The 19,536-nt window shown below is 37.0% G+C and overlaps 2 protein-coding genes across 2 annotated transcripts; both read right to left on the reverse strand.

Moving 5' to 3' along the window:
• Positions 1 to 3,768: 3,768 nt before the first annotated feature.
• On the reverse strand, positions 3,769 to 8,708 carry LOC137176871 (transmembrane protein 182-like). Its single transcript, XM_067582872.1, has 5 exons — positions 8,311 to 8,708; positions 7,382 to 7,472; positions 7,123 to 7,251; positions 6,914 to 7,051; positions 3,769 to 4,275 (listed from the first exon to the last, which is right to left on the reverse strand). The coding sequence occupies exons 1-5, from the start codon at positions 8,491 to 8,493 to the stop codon at positions 4,001 to 4,003; spliced, it is 816 nt and encodes a 271-aa protein (XP_067438973.1). The 5' UTR covers positions 8,494 to 8,708; the 3' UTR covers positions 3,769 to 4,000.
• Positions 8,709 to 8,942: 234 nt separating this feature from the next.
• On the reverse strand, positions 8,943 to 16,102 carry LOC137176870 (actin-related protein 3). Its single transcript, XM_067582871.1, has 12 exons — positions 15,903 to 16,102; positions 15,454 to 15,509; positions 14,094 to 14,218; positions 13,870 to 13,980; positions 12,961 to 13,056; positions 12,342 to 12,449; positions 12,093 to 12,236; positions 11,198 to 11,371; positions 11,017 to 11,109; positions 10,802 to 10,927; positions 10,551 to 10,634; positions 8,943 to 10,023 (listed from the first exon to the last, which is right to left on the reverse strand). The coding sequence occupies exons 1-12, from the start codon at positions 15,944 to 15,946 to the stop codon at positions 9,928 to 9,930; spliced, it is 1,257 nt and encodes a 418-aa protein (XP_067438972.1). The 5' UTR covers positions 15,947 to 16,102; the 3' UTR covers positions 8,943 to 9,927.
• Positions 16,103 to 19,536: the final 3,434 nt, after the last annotated feature.

Here is a 19,536-nt window from a genome sequence, read left to right on the forward strand (position 1 = left end):
AATATCAATACATTAGTTTAAAAATCTAATCTAGTCCTTTTCTGTCATTAAAAAGTCCAGAATCTACGAATCTGCAAATTAACCCTAATCCTAACCCACATTTAAGTGAAAGGGTTGTTTTAAAAAATTGTAAACTTTGTCTGAAATGCTTTGAAAAAAGGCAAGATGGCTGAAATTAGTTTGATTTCCACATATGTTACAAGCTTTACCAGTTTTTAATATATAAATTTCGTTATATACATATCTAAAAAGCAGCCTTTGCATATAATCATGTCAAAATACAAACAAAATTCAACAAACTAAAGAATTTAATTGAACTTTAAACTAAAATGTCTCTTTAAAAGTATAAAAAGAGATGAGTTGGAGAGTCCGACGTCTTTGTTGCCCCTGTAGTAATTGCTGCAGACATTTCTATCTACTGAGGACAAAAACCTAGTTTGATGATGTGATGTAAACGACTACTAGTGGTGGTGGAGTATGTGTGTGTGTGTGTGTGTGTGTATATAGCCAAAGTACGTGCAGGAGTCCAAGGGTGACAGCTACAACAGCACCACATCCACTCACTAACCCAAGTAATGAATCTGCCACGATCCTGCTTTCAAAAACCAAGTGATATGACTGGATCTCCTCACATTCATTTCGAAAAATAATAAAAAATAAAAAAAAAGATCACCCCCTTTTAAACCCATGACTGCGTTGGCTGTTGGCTGTTGGCTGTTGGCGGTGTGACAAGGGAGAGGCGGTGACAGATGTTTAAGCACGGCGAGGGCCGGGGAAGTGAATGTGATATGCTCAGGTGTAATTATACTCACCTAGTTCACAGCGGAGATTAAGAGGAGAAGGGATGGAGAAGTGCAGGAGTGTCAGACATTAAAGAATATTGAAATCCTCGCTGATGAGCAGTGTCAACTCTCTTATTCCTGCCCCCCTCTCACCCCCCACCCCCACCTTTCTTCTCCTTCTCTCCCTTTTGTCACTGTATCATCTCAAGGTCTCACTTCTGTTTGCCTTTTCCAATTATCAAGGTGTGACTCTGGGCTTCCACAATCCCCCCTCCATCTTCCCTCCCTCCCCCCCTCCATCTTCCCTCCCTCCCTCCCTCCCTCCCTTTCTTCCAATATAATGTTAACTATATTGAACTATAAGACAAAAAAATCTTTTGTTTGTCAGGAAATTTACAGTTGTTGAATTCATTATCACTTACAAATTTCTCCTCTGGTTCCAGGCCTAATCTGATGCCAATTTTGCATTTTTCCTTTACATAATGCTGTCGGACATCATTGCAAGGACATTGTACTGTACTTGAAGTGATTTAATTTAAAGAGAAGTTAGAGAAACATTCCCAACATTATCTTGAGACAACACTGTCCTCTAGTGGCTGCTGTGTGCTTTACACACATGCCAAAGCAGCCATGAAGAGGCCCTCCTGTCAGAAAATGGATTATGACAGTCTAATTTATTATTATCATCTCCATCCCTCTGACCCAATATTTCAGAGCTTCAACCTGGTGTCCTGCTGACAGGCAGGCACGGTCACACTCAATCTACTCAATCCCTCAACACAGACACCGGTAGCCGGGCAGGCTTCTTCTCTCCACTTTTGTCAAAATTGATTTATCAATTATAATAAAAGCAGGGTGGGAGTGGTGGAATATTAATCACAGTGGGATCTGTTAAATAGATTAGAAAAAATGATTCATAAATGACCAACTGCAAATTTAGTATTCCAATTATCCTCACTGATGGAAGTGGTTATCAGAGCAGACACAGGTTTATTTTGAGTCTATCTTTGGTTATCAGTGTGTAGTTTGACAAAAGAGCACTAGTGTTTTGTTTCATTTTGACTTTCTGTAACTATCCGTTTCTCTGCGTATTTCTCCTTGTTGGTAATGTAAAAATATAAATACTGTAGAGACAAAAGAGCTTTCTGATTCCTTAGAACAGCTAATATAAAAATCTTCCTTAAATTGGTTACAGAGGCAAAATGACTAGCACTTTAACCAGGACCTGTATGTAGTGGTGGCACGAGTATGGAGATCTTTAAAGTGTCTAAAATCAATGTTTTTTAATGGAAATATAAAAAATGTCAGAATTATTAGCAACTCTGCAGCTCCCTTCAGCTTTACAGAGCTTAATAGTGGGTTTCAGCTCATTGTTTAGCTGTCTGGCTGCAACTTTACTGTTTTAGTTCACTCTCAGCGCTCTTATAGTGTTGTTTTTGGCCACAGCAGGCAGCTGTTTTCAGAGAAAACCCCACCGTACACTACCTGCTCAGCACCAAACAGCAAACACACACAGTTTTCAACAAAAATAGAGCTAAAAGAGAATGAAAATCGGACTTACCTTCACCAGGTGGACAGAAACACGACTCTAAATGAATGATAATGTTGCTCCGTAACTACTGGATGTGTAAAGAAGTGATTGTTCACTAATTAGTTTACAAAATCAACTTTAAAAAGGTGATATGTCAGTGTTGTGTTCTTGTAAACTTGTTGAACTTGTAAAACTTGTTGCTCACAACTTGAAGTGGAAAATCCACAATTAAAAATACACCTTTAAAAGTTAAGTCCTCTTATATTTTTGGTATTACTGTATAAGATATTTTAATGTAGCTGGTTGAGGTGGAGCCAAATTTAACAACTTTATATACTGATGAGTAGTTTATAGTTTATAGTTTACAATATGTCATTTTAAGCTGTTAGATAAATTCCTCTGAAATGCAGTGGTATACAAGAGTATAAAGTTGCATTAAATGGAAATCCTAAAATAATGTACCTCCAAAGTGTCCTTAAAAGAGCCTACATACTGAAACCACACAGGTGTTTTCACTTATGTCGCCTGATTAGACCTGTTGTCAGGTCTGTGTGAGTGCCTACATTCAAGCATTCAGTAGACATTTCCCACAATCTCCTGTTGCACTAACTTTACCATTTATCTTAAGTGTAAACCAGAAATTTATGAACTTAACCTTTATGGAATTACACTGTAAAAAAATAAATAAATTGTTAAAAAAACGGTAAAAAGTCTGGCAGCAAAAGTTGCCAAACACTTACCATCAAATAACAGTAAAAAACCCTTAGTTATTCTGGAGAGATTTATTTTAAAAATACGGATATTTACTTTGGACATTGTCTGCATTTTTACAGTCCAACCATTGTAAAATGAAAATAAAATCTCATTACAAAACATTGCTAGAATGTTAAACAAATGTATAAATCTGCACAAAAAATGAAAAAGACTGCAGAATTACCAGTAAGTGTTTGGCAACTTTTGCTGCCAGACTTTTTACTATTTTTTTATTTTATTTTATTTCATTTACTTTTTTTACATTAAATTTAAAGTTTTACTGTAAAAAAACAGAAAGTTGCCTTAATTTTACATTCAGTAATAGATGTGTATTATTTGTATTTTTACATAGAATCCAATGTAATTTAACATTCAAGACCATTAATAGTAAGTAGTAGTAGCAGTTATAGTAATTAAATAATCCTGTTAAAACTAAAACTATAATATTCCATTATATTAATTTACAGATTACAGCCTTTATTTTATGGTGAATATTTTTAATAAAAATAATTTACTGTGTTTTTATGGCATTTACACTTAATGTAGAAAAAAACAACAACTGTAAAATAATACAGTAAATTTCTGTGAAATCACTTTTTTTTACAGTGCAGCCAAGGTTTTCTTTGCTGTCAAAATCCTCCTCACCAAGTACTTTTCTCTTCTCAACTTCTTCTCTTCTGTCAAGAAAGAGTCATAATAATGTCACCTCCAATGTTTAATTTATTTAGTTTTATATAACCAGGTAAGTCACATTGGGTTCTTTTGCAAGGGGAATCTGATCAAGACAGTTGCGTGAGGTTAGACAAAACAATACTAAAAAAGAATATTTTTTTAAAAATGAGCTACAGCAGGAACAGAGACGTGTATAACTTTCATTATAGATATGTACTGTCCAGTGCTGAATAAACTGGATCTGCCATATTTTAAAAATGAGTCACAAACAAGCATCCGGTGCTGCAAGTTCAGGAATTTTGTTTCTCTTCTCCAGCTCTATACTGTGAACACTTTGGCCAACCAGAATAAAGAGCACACCAGCAAGCAGGCAGAAGAAGACGGCGACCGGAGCCAGGAGGAATGAGGGGCCATGTTGGATGCTGAGATGGAAGGAAGGGCAGCTGGAGACTCTCTGATGGAGGACAAACTGCTCCAGAGTGTCCAGTACCTGGACCCACATCAGATACATCACCAGCACTGCCAGCAGACACAAGCCTGGCAGAAATAGAAAATCATAGTTAATGTTCAAGATTCAAATTGTTACATCATTTCAAAATTATTTAATCATCATGTTTGTTATGAGATGTTTCCATGTCTTTTCCACCGGATGATTATGCCGATCATCTAAGATGATTTAAAACATTTTATGTCGAAGTGTCAGCAAATCTATACGGCATCCATAAATAAACAAGACTTTTCTGCTCAGATTACAAAGCTCAGCTCTGAAACGGCAACATTAACCTTTTTATCTTTACATAAGATGTAAATGGAAGCTTGTATGAATAATATTTGAATTATTTGTGTCAGATTACTCATGTATTTCAAAGGCAACCCTGAATAAATCTTTCTTGGCTTATTTTGCAATATCACTTACATAGATCATACTTTAAAGCAAATGTTCTCTCTGTATGGATATGAAGCAAGACATTTGATTTATGGTCAGAAGCAGCGATCGCGTTCTAAGGATTTGGCAGCCATGACATAAGAGATGCCTGGATGAGCTGAGACTGAATATATTCATTATGGCTGATGGGTTAAGCAATGCTTGAGGTCAGCTTGAAGACTTTTCAAAAAAGATTACAGTTAACTTTGTTGTACTTGAGTATTTTCCATGCTAGAATATAAATTTTGGGAAATCTTCAAGCCCACTTCAAAACTACAATCCTGTGTGAACGGAGAAATAAAGAGAAACAGGAAGAAAGTTCAAGCCAAGAGCTGCAACAAATGCACAAACAAAGCAGTAGCTCTTCTCCTCTAAAATCTCAATGCCACTTAAAACACTTTTGAACATTATACAGGATAAATATGGAGCAAAAACACACAACATAAGACTGTGAGTGAGACTGATGGTGTCACACACACACATACACACACACACACACACAACCACCGAACATGAGCTCAAACACACTGAGGCTTTTTAAGAAATGTGATTCTACCGAACGAGCAGGCCAGCCCCAGCAAACACCATCAAAATTAGTCACATTTTTAAAATATAACAATTAATCATTACATCATTTGTAGGTAAGACATAAAAATAGTCTATATATACTATTTAAATTTTTTTGAATCTTATTTAATTAATTACATAAAAGCCATATTTTTACACTTTAAGACTTGCCCTGTCTATAAAAAAAAAACAACAAGAATAATCTTTGTGCAAAATTTGGTTTTATTAATTTAAATTAACACATATTTCAGGTATGATGAGGATCATACTTAAAAATCTTGGCTGAAATCTGGTGCAGAGATCTCTCAGGCAAGTGTTTTATGTTGGACTCATTTCCATCATTAATACACACATTATTATTATGATGTGTTGTAGCCGCATGCGACCACACATGCTGCAACATTTCAGTACAAATGTTTATTTCTAACCTACTGATTTCTTTTAAGCCCAGATACATCATCAACAAGTGAATTGACCATCAGCTGCCTCCAGAATGAAGGGGACCCTTAACTTGTTGCAATACTGCAATATAATATACTTATATATTTCTTTTTATTATTTTTTTCTAACAATCTCATAAATTGAACTCAAGAGACAGGTGAGTAAATATTTTGTGTTTCTATTTCACCTTTTTTCTTTCTAAACTTTCCTTTTTTCTGTTTTAACAATAAAAAAAACACTCCTGTTCTTTATTGACAGTTCAATGTGTGTGTTTTGAATCTTCCTGCATCAATAACTTAATTAACTTAACAGCACTTAATACAAGTAATGAGATTTATGAGGTTTCCTCTCAGACATTGAACACGTGTCCTTGAGCAAATCAGGAGCTAAACTCAGCTGTGAGTAATGATACCTAACGAGTGGATTCAGGCGGATTGCAAACTCAAAATAGAAAACAAACTCGTAATTAGAAAATGTTTTCATACCACAGACCCTTATTCATAAAAAATCATTTTACTAAAGTCATTAAAATTGTTACTTTACTATATAAGTGTTAATGAAGTTGCATGTGAAAACATGATGTGGTGACCATTTTTTATAACACAATGCACAAAACAAATATGTGACTTCTGGGTGTAAAAATATTTATGTTTTCCAAATATTTTGAGAAAATCACTGATTTTTTTTTGTTTCTTTTTGCTTAGACATAAGTTCAGACCATCCCAAATTAGTAATATGAAACTTCAATTATTGTGATTTTTTTTAAACAATTAATTCAATTCCACAAACTACATTTTAATTAAAAGATGTGCAGATCGCTGGATCAGTGATCTTTAAATGAGGGAGATCTGAACTGGACTATGATTTGGAAAAATGTTAGGAAACCTCTGAGGTCCACAAGCAATAAATTGTTATTATTTACAAAAATGCTAAATGGCTCTCAAATGATTAATGGTACGGTGATGCATTTGCTGTGGGAGTATGTTAGACTTTTGGGAAGATTCTTTAAGTTATAGAGCATCTGAATATTCAAATTTCTTTCTTTCCTAATTGTGTATATTGGGAGACAATTATCAGTTGTTTTTTGCTTTAAGTTTTTGTGAGAAAGAGATGAATGATACATAACCAAAAAGAAATTAAAAAAGACATACGTTTACAAATTTGAGTACAATAATATAAGTGACATCTGTTTTAAATTTGCCAGAATTGTGCTTTTTTAAAATTTAGCTGATGCATCCTTACCGCCACAAAGCTGAAGGACCCCACCCACTTTATAGAGTTTGTGGTTGGACAGTGGGCCAGCACACATGACGATGAATCCACCAATGACAACGGCTGCCACACCTGTAACGAGGAAGATGCTCCAGAATGTCCTAAAAACTGAGAGACATTGAAAATGATTAATGCTGTAATTTATAAAATGATCAAATATGTCACATAAAAATACCAACCAATGGCTGATTGATGTTCGTAGGGTTCTGCAGGTAAACTGTGCAACTCCCCCCATCGTCTCACTGGCTCATTAACAGGAAACGGGAAGAGGAAAGCGGCCTGGCAGACCATTGATGGTGGCTGATTTGCTGAAGGGGAAAAAGCAGTTTTTAATGTTTTTTTAAAAGTCTCCAAGTTCAATCTGCTGTCGTTTACCAGATTTGGAAGCCTAACTACCATCATATATTATTTAATCAACCACACAGTGAAGGTTCTTACTGATCCAAATGTCCCACATAGAGTATTCATGAGAAAGGGCCTCGAAGGAGCATCGCCAAAACAGACCCTCATGGAACATCCTCACACCAGCCTAAAACCATAAAACAATGTCTTGAAAAAAAGAAAATCTTCCTCTTCAACACCATCCATGAAATTCATGTGATGCATTTGATGGATACTTTGCTGTATTACGATCAGGAGTCAGTGTTTGTATGCTGAGCTGCAGTAGGGCTTCTAAAAGACTCATAACTACGTGATTCGACTACCTCAGACGCCATCTCTTACATCGGAGGCACACTAGCAAAGGATCTTGTAACGGCTAAGGAACAGCTCAAGGAATTTGATGGAGTATCTGTTTGACCTCTGCACTTCTAACCGAGCCACACGTCATGTTTGCTGTCTATGAATGTGAGGAGATTTTACGGTCGCATAGGGTAAAACCTGAGCCTGGGGCCTGTTTCACAAAAGTGATTTGCTGGACACGCAGCTGACACACAGATCACAAATGGTGCTAGCATCCTATTTCATAAATGATCACTCAAATGTCACTCTAGTCCTACAGTCCTCTCACATGCTCATGCATGGGTCACGGGTATGATGCATCTTTTGATTATTTAAGTGTCAAAATGAAGAGGAAATGATCTGATGTTGCAGATTTGGTGAAACAAGCCCCTAGCCCCATTGATAATATTAATGCAGCCTAACTCAAGCAGCTTTATATCACTTAAAAACTTGTTTTAATCCACTTTTATTATTATCAGCTACTCTTTTACTCCCTTTTTATTACATTTGGGGTTAGCTGTTGCCTGCACTATCATTCAGTTTAATTCTACTTTAATTTCCATCATCCTTGTGGTGTTCTGATGCTTCCCTTTGCCTTGAGACCCTGCTTTGCCATATTTTAAGTGTGCAATTTTATGTTTTAATACCTTAGCGTTGCTCTTCCCGTCTCTCAGGACACGTCCTCCAGGTCTTTCTTCTGGCTGGCTGCAGGTCTCAGCAGCCAGCAGCCAGTATTCTGTCCCACAGGACAGCAGTGTGGACAGAAATCCTGTTGCTCCAAAGAATAAAGCCAAGAAGAGGAGCACCTTCAACCTCTCAGCAGGAGACATAGCTGTCTGTCCGTCTATTCAGACTTATCTGTTTCAGTATTTGTTTTCCATGGGTGAAGTCTATGACTCTCTTTGCTTTCTAAAACTTGAGATTTCATGTTCAAAAACATAAAAAAACTCCCACATTCCTAAGAAGCATGATTACATAACATATCCATGTATTCACTGCTCTTCTACAGCAACAAATGAGTGACTGTCATGCATCAAACAAGCTTCTGGACGGTATTTACCCCCTCCTATACTGACCAATCAGGAGCATGAAGTGTCTGAATGAAAATAAATGCTGGCATCATGTGTTGGTCACTTTAAAGGGATCCAGTTACAGGGGGTTTCTACCCAGACAGAAATAGCAGTGTTCTGTTAAGAATAGATGCCACATTTAACACAGAGGCTACGATATTTCATCACAAATTTAAGTTCAACTTGAAAAAAAAAACAGAAATCACAACTGTAGAAATATCTCCTTGGCATTTATTGGAATGCCAGCATTGAAATCCAGATTTGGTACAGTACAAGGCTATCCAGTATAACTGAGATCTAGGCAACAGTGATGGTCCAACAACAGTCATTCAAACTGCATGTTCATATATTAATACAACTTTTTTTTTTTTTTCTGTCAAGACAGGCTGTCCAAGAGATGATTAATACAAAGAATAAAAAAGGTCAAAGGAAAGCAGTGTGCAATTAGTCACAATGCTGTAGAGGAAAACAGGAATTGTTGTCAGTGAAACCTGGAAAAAAATATTTGAACAGATTTTTTTTTTTTAATGCCTGACTTATTTAATAATCTAAATTCAAATACATATTTTTTTTCCAGGTACTGAGGGACATTTAAAAAAAAAAAAGTGGAAAAAAAAGACCAAAAAGAAAAATCAGGAATGGAAAGTATTTCTTATGATTGTTTTGTTTTTTTAATAATGTCTTGTATGTTTGCACCCATTTGATGACTTGATGAAAATTGTGTTTTATGGTGTTTGTGGAAAATGATCTAACTAAGTGTGTCCTGCTTCTTGAAACAACCCCTTAGTTTTTTTTTTTAGAGTATATAACAGCAAGAACCCAACCCATATACACAGAGAAGTGCATTTTTACAGGACTCATGTTGATTAATTACATATTACAACCCTGTGAGGATATTATAAGTACATATACGAGGCACGCAGAAATTAAAGATTTTTATCACCTATTATTAACCTACTTGCAGTAAACATTTTTATTTGAGGATCCTTTGGGCTGAGTCACCTCTTTCCTCTAATTTGTGAGGAGATTGCCGCTCTTTTGGCAGTTTGTTTGGTCCACTGTCGCTCTATCCGAATGAACAGGTCTGTCGGAGCATCTGTGCAAAGGCTCACGGGACTTCCACAGCGTGTGAGGTGTTGCGGTGCTTCCTCTGTTGTTTTCCTCGGCCTCCGCTGAATGCGCTCGTCCCGAGGCCTAAGACATGACTCCGAATACGGGGTTGTGGCGGCAGATGCTCGGTCCGATCTCCTCGTAGTCTTTCTTGGTGTGGCACACTTGGTAGAACTCGGGCTGTCGAAACAAAGTTGACCTCAGTTAATGTCATTTCTCTTTACATTCATCGATGGATGATGTTTTTTTGGCAGATTAAATGCTGAAAAACAGTTCAACACCAACGCAAAGGGTTCAAAGTTTATTAAAGGAATAGATTGTCATTTTCTTCACTTTCTTGCCGAGACTTAGATAAGAAGTTAGCCTGGATCAAACGTAATGAAATCTATCTTTCAGCACATCTAAAGCTCACTAATTAACATCACAGTGTTTGTTTAGTCCGAGCAAAAACCAAAGTGTAAAAATAACAAGTTGTGGTGTTACGGAGGGTTTTGTGTTGGACTATTTCCTTGTGATTCCCTGGTGACCTCACAGCGACGACAAAACTCTTCTCATAGAACTCTTGGCAAGAAAACAAATGCGTGTATTCCCCAAAATGTCAGACCGTTCCTTTAACATTAACGTCGTTGACATAAGACTGATGAAAAGCAGCAGGAGAGGTGATTATTTGCTGTTCGAGAAGCTGAAAATATCGTTTTTATACTCACAGTTGAAGCCAGCATTGATCCTCCGAACCAGACAGCGTACCTCTGCATGTGATGAGTGATGACCTGCACATCAATGGGCTTGGGCTGCAAAAAAAAAGGATAACTTACTCAGTTATTTAAAAAAAAAAGCCACAAAACTACTTCCTGTAAGCCTATTTTGCAGAGAAAAAGGCGAAACTACACATTTCCAAACTGTAGTAGCAGAAATGCAAATAATTTTGCTTGCATGAGTCCTTATTCCTAATCCCCACCTTCAACTTGCCGCCGCTCAGCTCTTCGCTAATTTTCAGCCGAGCGTCCACAGTCCTCTTGAGGTCCCTCTGCAGACGTCTGCCAAAGTCCCTGAACATGGTGGAGCCTCCGGAGAGCACAATGTTCTGTGACACGAGAAAGAGGCAGGTAGACGTTAATAAAAAACAGACACGCACACTAATGGTTATGCTTGTAGAGGGATGTGTTTCTGTACCTTGTAGAGTGGACGCCTGACATCTATGGGGCAGTTCTGGATGACTTCATCCACCACCTCTGAGATTGGCTGGGTGAAGTCTGGGTTAGCAAACTGGAGGAGATCAAATAGTTTAGTAAAATTTCAAAAAATGGTTTTGCTTAGAAATTACTCAATTTGAGTGAGAATAAATCTGTTGCACCTCAGGATGGAAGAAGATCTCCGGCCCCAGGAAGCGCTCATAGCCAACGTCGATGGTGAACTCCTTCTTGGAGATAGCGTTGATGCCCGTGTATTGCTTGATCCACTTGGAGCCGTCTGTGTCGTACTTGTTGAACTCCTTAACAAGGTCGGGGCAGACGTAGCTGAACCGCTCCTAAAGCAACACAATATGGTAGAACTGTTAGAGGATAAAACCAGGAAAACAACTCAGCAGTGGTTATGATGAAGTACTGCCCACAACAATGTTTAAGGGAAAAGAAAACAACCAACAACTATATGGAAAATGAAACTTTTGGTTTAATTACAAAAGAGGGCTCCATTGTGACTTTTGTTCTGTATATTTTCTTTCTATTTTAAACCTCTACTGTTCATTTCACTTCCTTTAAGTGAGTCATGTGCTTCTGTAGCCCCACTGACCTCTAGTGGTCACATGGAGAAATGCACGACAGCGTCTGTTGAGAGTATCACTTCATCTACTTGGGCCGTGTTTTTGCACGTTTCGGTACATGAACAGGGCATGACTCAAAGCGAAATAATATAACATCCTTAAACTGACCACAGCAGAGTCTGATACTGTGCAGAGTGGACAGCTTCACACAGCAAAAACACGTTTCTAACATCAACAATATCACATACAAAGCAGAAACATGTTAGGGTTCATGTGGAGTTCATAAACATCTTTTAAATATGTTTAAAATCTACAAAGAGTGTTTGATACTAGGGAGACTGATTTAGGGTGGAGTAAAACAACCAGTGAGCCAGACTTGGCAAAAATAAGATGTTCCTCCTGTCTGACTCAGTTGGTAAATAATAGCTTTCAGACTTTCTTAAGGCCATAAAGACAGAATGGGTCAATTACAGGAAGCAATACTAACCTTGACAGCTTTGGCTGTCTCCAGAGATTGTTCAGGAGGTATCCCCACCTCTCGTTCCCTCAGCAGCTGTTGGGTGAAGTACGTGATGTCTCGACCGGCGATGGGGATGTGCTTAATGCAGCTACCGATGACGTAGCCTTCAGCCTGGAGCACAAATATGCACAAGTTTGAGAATGAGAAAGGAGCAAAAAGATGTATGTTTGTTCTGTTTTTTTTATGTGGAGAAAAGCCTGGAAAGGTGGAACGTACCACAGGGATGACGTGTGTGACTCCATCTCCGCTGTCAATCACGGTCCCTGTCAGTGTGCGTTCTCCCACCTGTCTGGATGTCCAGGATGCAGCCAGCGCCAGGACAGCCTGATGTGGAAAAACACATCTCATTATTAAAAACAACGCTTTACTACATTTTTCTCAAAACGGCTGAGGCATAAATTCAATTCAAACTGTGTCACTTCACAAAACTGCATAATTTACAGCCTCACTTTTGAAAGGAAGGTAACAATTATAAGATTTAAGAAATACTGAATAATGACCTCCACTCTTTTTTGAACACTGTGCAGGATTTAAATCAAGTGGAAAGAATCAAACAGACTGTCAAACTCAAAATGAAGAAGTGAAAATTTCTATTTCCTCATGAACATCCTCTGAATCTCTGTGAGAAAGAGTCAAATCTATTTCTATCTACAACCCACAAGTTTGGTTTCAAAAGTGTTTCAACTAGTTGTGCTACTTTTGGTTTAACTGGTTTTAAATTTATTGCTAAAACTTTATAAATGAATGCTTAAAACTGACGCGTCTGAAAACAAATGGCAGATGACGGCTGGTGGCAAGTGTTCGTTTCAGGTGCTAGAATGTTTTGGAAACTTACCTGAACAGCAATGTAGAGACCTGGAACATTGAATGACTCAAACATGATCTCAGCTGTGTACTCTCTGTTTTCTGGTGTGTTGAGGGGAGGCTCTGTCTGGAGAGAGACACACAAAAATCTATTTATAAATGAAACTGCTCATGCTTATTAGTTTCAGAGTGACTCATCATCTGAACTTTAAGGTTCTGGACAGTTTTTCTGTCATGAAACAGTCCCCTACTTCCTTACTTTTATGACATTTTTTGGAATTAGACTTTTCTTGATAGTGCAATCAAACAGCCAGAGGGTTTTACAGGAGAACAGGGTCAGTACCCTGTTCTAGCTACAAAATAAAAGAACCTATCTGTCTTACATCAGCTCAAGCCATAAAACATTATAGTCACATTGTTTTGTGCAATTGGAAGTCACTTTTTTGTGTGCCATAATCTAATAGTCTTGTACAGGCTGACATGGAGAAAATCTGTTTCTGTTTTCACAACTTTTGACACAATTTAAGTCTATATTTGTGTTTATTACATCTTTCCTGATTGCAAATATCGGTTTCTAAATATTTATGGTAGTTGTTCTTCACATATACAGTACAAAAGATAAGCTGCTTTTAATGCCATGTTGTTTTAGCTTTTAGCAATTAATAATAAAGACAAGATCAGAGAGACTGAAGAGAGCTGAAGTGCAAATTTAAAGGTTTCAGACTTGAAACAGATCCATGAGTTTCTAACACCTCACAGTTTGATTCATGTTGCAATCTACTTTACTTTACTCTGTGCTGATGCAATAGGATCTGGTTTGCATAAAAAGATTAACAACAAAAAAGAGAGAGATATTGCCTAATTCCAACCTCTCCAAACACCATTTTCACCTGTATGTGAGGTTGTGACTCTCATCGAATGCATGTAGCTCTGGTCTTACCAAGAGGAAATAATGATCTTCAGGTTCTGCCCGCAGATACTTGAAGATGACCTGCTCCATAAATCTCTCCATCAGGTCCCAGTCTTCCACTATTCCATGACGGATGGGCCACTGGGAACAAGGAAGGAAAACAGATCAAATGTCAAATGTCTCATCCTGACGCCTAAATCACACTGCTTCACAAAACAAAATGCCATCTGACCCAGTTCAGCTCTCCTGCCTACCTTTGTTGCATATGATGGTTTGTCGATGGCTTCATCCCCGATGAAGAAGTCCAGGTCATCAACCCCCTTCATCATCCTGCGCTGGGCCTGGTCTCCGACCTTGGCTGACTCTTTGATTGCAATACCTGATGAGCAACAGTGTACAAGAATATTAACCTGAAAACAAGTACTCACTAGGTATAGAACAGCATGGTTAAAAAGTTATGATTTAGGACAAATCCATGCTTAAAAAAAATCTCTATTATCACAGTAAGTCTGTTTATGTCCATAAATCTACAACAATTTTGATAAAATATTAATAATCTATGTATTTTTTTAGGCAAAACTACAAAAGATTGTTGTCTCCAGTTTCTCAAATGTGAAGATTTCCTGCTTTAAACTGAATATCTTTTGGTTTTCAACTGTTGGTTGGACAAAACAACCAATATGAGGAAGTCACAGTAGGCCAAGCAGTTAACGAACAAAGTGTTCTGCAGATTAAAGGATTATGAAAACAATCATCAGTTGCAGCCCTTATTGTTGGTTCTGGTCTCTTTGTGGTGGCAACAACAAAAATATGGCCTAATCTGTCCTTAAAGTATGAAAAATCCTACATCTAGATGATGTCTATTTGTCCACCTGAAACTGTCTTCTTGGGACAAATCATATTCTGATTTAATAAAGACTTTATTATGTGAATCTGGACCCTTAAAAAATAGTGTTCGCAACATTTCAAATACTCTCTCAGTATGATTGCAACTAACCATGATTTTTACTATCAACTTTATCAAAGTAATTGAGTAATTGTTTCGTCTATAAAATGAAAAAAGTTTTTTTTTTAAAATAGCAAATTATAATTCCCTAATGTCCAAGATGCCATGTTTAAATATCATGTTTTGTCTGACCATCAGTCCAAAGATATTCATGTTTACTGTCACATTAAAGACTGAGAAAAGCAGCAAATACTGAAAATATTGGAACTGGAGAATTTTTGGCATTTCTACTTGATGCATGACATAAATTAATAATCACGATAATAATCACAATAATAATAACAATAACTTTTTAACAATCACTTTTCTTTTCAGAGTTACAAAATGCTTCACAGAAAGAAAATAAAGTATTTAAAACAGCTATTAAAACAGACAGAAATCATAAAACAGGGGATTAAATGAAGATACACATAAATATAAACAGTCAAAAGTGGAATAATTAAACAACATATCAAAGTAATTACAGATTATTTGGATGATAAATTTTAAGTACATGTATTACACATTCATAACCATAAAACTCTAGATTTACTTATGTTAATGAAACAAGTTCCAGTTAAATAAATGTATAATTTGATGGTGTTTTGGGCATTTTTTACTTTACTTACATGACGGTATGATGAACTGAGGTTCTGTGTTTCCTGCATAACCAAGCTTTGTGTAGCTATAAAAAGAAAAATTAACACAATTATTAGGTTAAAATTTGCCCTCTTTTGGTTGCAGTATTTTCTGGAAATTATAGAAAGGCCAGTTAACTGAGTTACAGCTGAAATAATGAGAATATTGTGGTTTCTGCTCGGATAATAATCCAGGAAGTAACATTAGCTTGAGCAGCTAACAAAAGCTAATAAGCAAAGCCGTGTTGAAAACAACGTTACAGCATTACAAAGAAACCAATAAGGCTCTTTGGCTTCAGCTTTACGAACAATACAAGAAGAATAAAGTAAGCAGGTGTGGTTAGTTTACGTTAGCAGACAACAGGGCGTTAGCTGGAAGTTTGACAGCCGCTAATGAAAGCCAGGCTAACGCTAACTAGCATCTCATTTCTCTCACTTACCCGGTGCCACAGTCAACAACACAAGCCGGCAGCCGACCAGCCATGCTCGCTCTCCTGTTATCTAGCTACAGGCGAATATATCAGGCGCCCGATTCGGATGGATATCTTTACTGTGACTGATTTTTGACTTCGCAGCAGCCTGAATGAATAGCAGCAGTCACGGCCGATACGGGAACGCTTCCGGGTTCCCTGAAAGATTTCTTCTCTAGTGCAGGATGAGCAGCTTCGAGGATGCAACACTGCCTCCCGGTGGACGGAAACTGTTACTGCAGTCTCATTTTTACATATATTATTTAGTAAATGTTCAATTTATTAAAAATGTAGAAACATTTAAAAATACAAGACGTTATAACATGTAAAATGAAGAAGAAATATTTAAGATTCTGTGCTATTTCTAGGTCAGCAATCACATTTAAGCAAATTTGTGGCGTTGACCAACTTAACTCCTTTGTACAAAAGGTCAGATTTCCTTGAGTTGCATCCCTTCGATTGAAGCATACGTTGAGTTGACACTCAAGTGGATTTGATCTACTCATCAGAGGCTTGTTCAAGTAACTCAACTTGCAGCCAGTGTTCACTTGTTATAAATATGGCTGTGCCTCAAGTTTCCAGCAGATCATTGCTTACTAAGTAGCATTATGATAGTGGGAAACATGGCATCAGAACTAAGTGAAAGTGTTAGAAGTCAAATTATCATTCTAAGTAAAGAAGGGCTAGACTAAATGTTTCTAAGGGGGCAGTGCATTGAACTCTAAAACACTTTGCAGAAACTGGATCAGTTGTTTCCAAAGCACGAACAGGCAGACTAAAAGGCCATCAGGAGATCAATACATCAAGATTAGTTCGCCGAGAGATAGAAAAGCAACTTCATCACAGATACAGAGTTTGTTGAATAAAGAACGCAAGACTCCAATCAGGAAAAGCACTGTCAAAAGAAGACTGTGTTGTAGTGGTCTCAGAGGACGAGTAGCGGTTACTAAACCATTTCTCAGGAGGGGAAACAAGGCCAGATGCTTGTGGTGAAATACCAGCTTGTCACAGTGGATGACTGGAAAAAAGTCCTATTTACATAAGTTTGAGATTTATGTTGGGAACAGAAGGGTGTATATACTGTACATATTGTATTTGTTTTCAAAGTAATTTTATATGTAAGAAGTTGTGTTCTTGTCTCACAATGTTTATACTGTCTAACAGTATTTTTGGTGCTTGTAGATGCATGACACAATAATATAACAGTTTAACTATTGGTATAATTAATGTAGAGATTTGAATTTATAGTTTTATTATTTTTATTTATTTATTTATTTATTTATTTATTTATTTATTTATTTATTTATTTATTTATTTATTTTAATATTTTAATTTAGATTTATATGCACTGCATTCATTCATGAAATAAAAAATCAATTTAGTTTACAATGTCAAAAACGATTACAAGGCTGTTTTTGCAGTCTCATTTTTAAGATTTTTTTTTTTACTCTTTATTAAAATATATGGCTATATTTAAGATGTTTTAATAATTACATAATTCATAGGTAGATTAGAATTAATATTTTTTATTCTTTAAATTTATATTTTTTTATGAATTATGTTCATACATGAAATTAAAGAAATATATGATTTAAGTCACAATGTCAAAAACAACATTGTGAGCCAGTCTGTAACTATATTTCATGTCTTTGTAGCTTTTCCCTGAAACAAAAACCAGTAGCCAACCTCATCTCACCCAGCTGACTCCAGCTGATGATGCCAATGATTTAGCTCCCATCAAAGGCCAGACAAAATGATCCTCACCCTCCATGACTGCATGGAGGGCCACTGATAAAGACGATATATGGGCAGGAAGGAGCTCTAGGGCTTGATTTTGGCTCCAGAGCACCTTACCACATTAGAGCCAATCCCGAAGCCTGAGAACATTGGCCCTTTGTCCTCAGGCGGACTCATCACTCACACAAAAGTCTCTTCACCACACCAAGTCTCCTAGAAAAGCCCTTGGCTCTGCTGCTCCTGATGGAAACAGTCTTCGTCTCCTCGCTGCGGAGCAAGGTCCGTTTGATGGAAACTCTCTATCAAGAGCTGCGGGCATAACAATTTGTTTCAACATTGTCAGCAAAGGAGCAAAGATTCGCCAGAAGCCCACTACTGAAGAAGGACCTTCATGTTCTTTGTCCTTTACAACATCATCTGGTAAAGATTGTAAAACACTGATTATGAAGCAATTCAGAGCCATGACAAGATGAACATTATACTCATCTATGGGGATGAGTTTTCAAAGTGATTTCCTAGGGGGAAGAACAATAAAATATATAATGCACAGGCATTAAAAAAAACATGTTAAAAGAAGAAGGAATCAAAATGAAAAGAAAACAAGAAAATTTAAGCTGGGTAATTTAAAGTTCACAAACAATCATATAGCAGAGACACCTTAAGGGCCCCAAAAGCCCTATTCGGTCATTTAATTCCAAATTAGTTTGTGAGAGTGTAATATCAACTGGATCCTGCATTATTACTGTATTTAATCTTTGTCGAGGGGCCCAATATCAAAATCTGGTTCTAACAATTTTATTATCTTAGTTTATATTGTTCTCACATGGTGCTTTTTCCTAAATAAAGTTATGTTTCATCCAATAACCACAAGCTAACTGACATAGCGAAACACCAGCAGGGTTGGTTTCTGATTCTCTGTGCAAAATATAACAAAGCTACCATGATTGAAGCTTTTTAATCTGTATATTTCTTCAATTTTCATGAAAAAAGTTAATCGCTTCCAACACCTGCTACCAGCTTCTGTGTCATTACTTAGTTCTGACTGGTCAGGGCATAAATAAATTAACCTCCCACTCCCAAACAGAAATTGGTTAATAGGAGCACAATGTCAGGCTGAATGAAGAAATATTATGATGACCTCTTTTCATGGTCAAATCAACAGAAGGTGACTTTAAATTCTACATCCCAAGAAGTGTTTTTATCTACCTTCTGGTGGTGGTTTTAAAACATATTGAAAGCTGTGACCCTGATGGTCAGATTTACTATTTTAATTTCACAGAAACACAATATATCAGCTGTTGCTTCACATTCCTGCGTGTCACTGTTATGAATACTAGAGGGCACCACTGCTCTCATTTTTAACAAACCACAGAGCCCACTGAGCCTTAAGAGCCAACATGAGCCAGTCGTTCATTTATTGTAATAACATACAAAGCAAAATGATTAATTTCTAGCAGTGCAAGCACCTCCACTGGCTTTTTTTTTGGAGCCTTCCAATACTACATCTATAAAAAACGTCCTTCCTGGAATGAAATAATCAGAGTACCAAGGGATTTTTACAACCATTACTCAAGCCAGTTCTTTTTTATTTCGCCTGTTCTTGCAGAGGTGCAATGCATTAAACACAGGTCTGATGCTTGTTAACTTTCCCACAGCCACAGATTAATTTCCCCTTTACACCGCTGTAACTTTGGGGTTTTTTAATTGTGTTTACTTTTCCTTATTGGCCCTACTTAGTGGATTGAAGATTTGTGTTACTGCACTGGAGTGGATTGGAGGGAAAATAAAGTCTGGTGCAAATAGCTTGTATCAGGTTGACTGCAGAGTCATCAGATTTAGGACATTTGTTGAAGCTAAACACACTCAC

The sequence above is a fragment of the Thunnus thynnus genome, chromosome 24 (assembly GCF_963924715.1).
Source record: "Thunnus thynnus chromosome 24, fThuThy2.1, whole genome shotgun sequence".
In the NCBI taxonomy this organism is placed as follows: domain Eukaryota; kingdom Metazoa; phylum Chordata; class Actinopteri; order Scombriformes; family Scombridae; genus Thunnus; species Thunnus thynnus.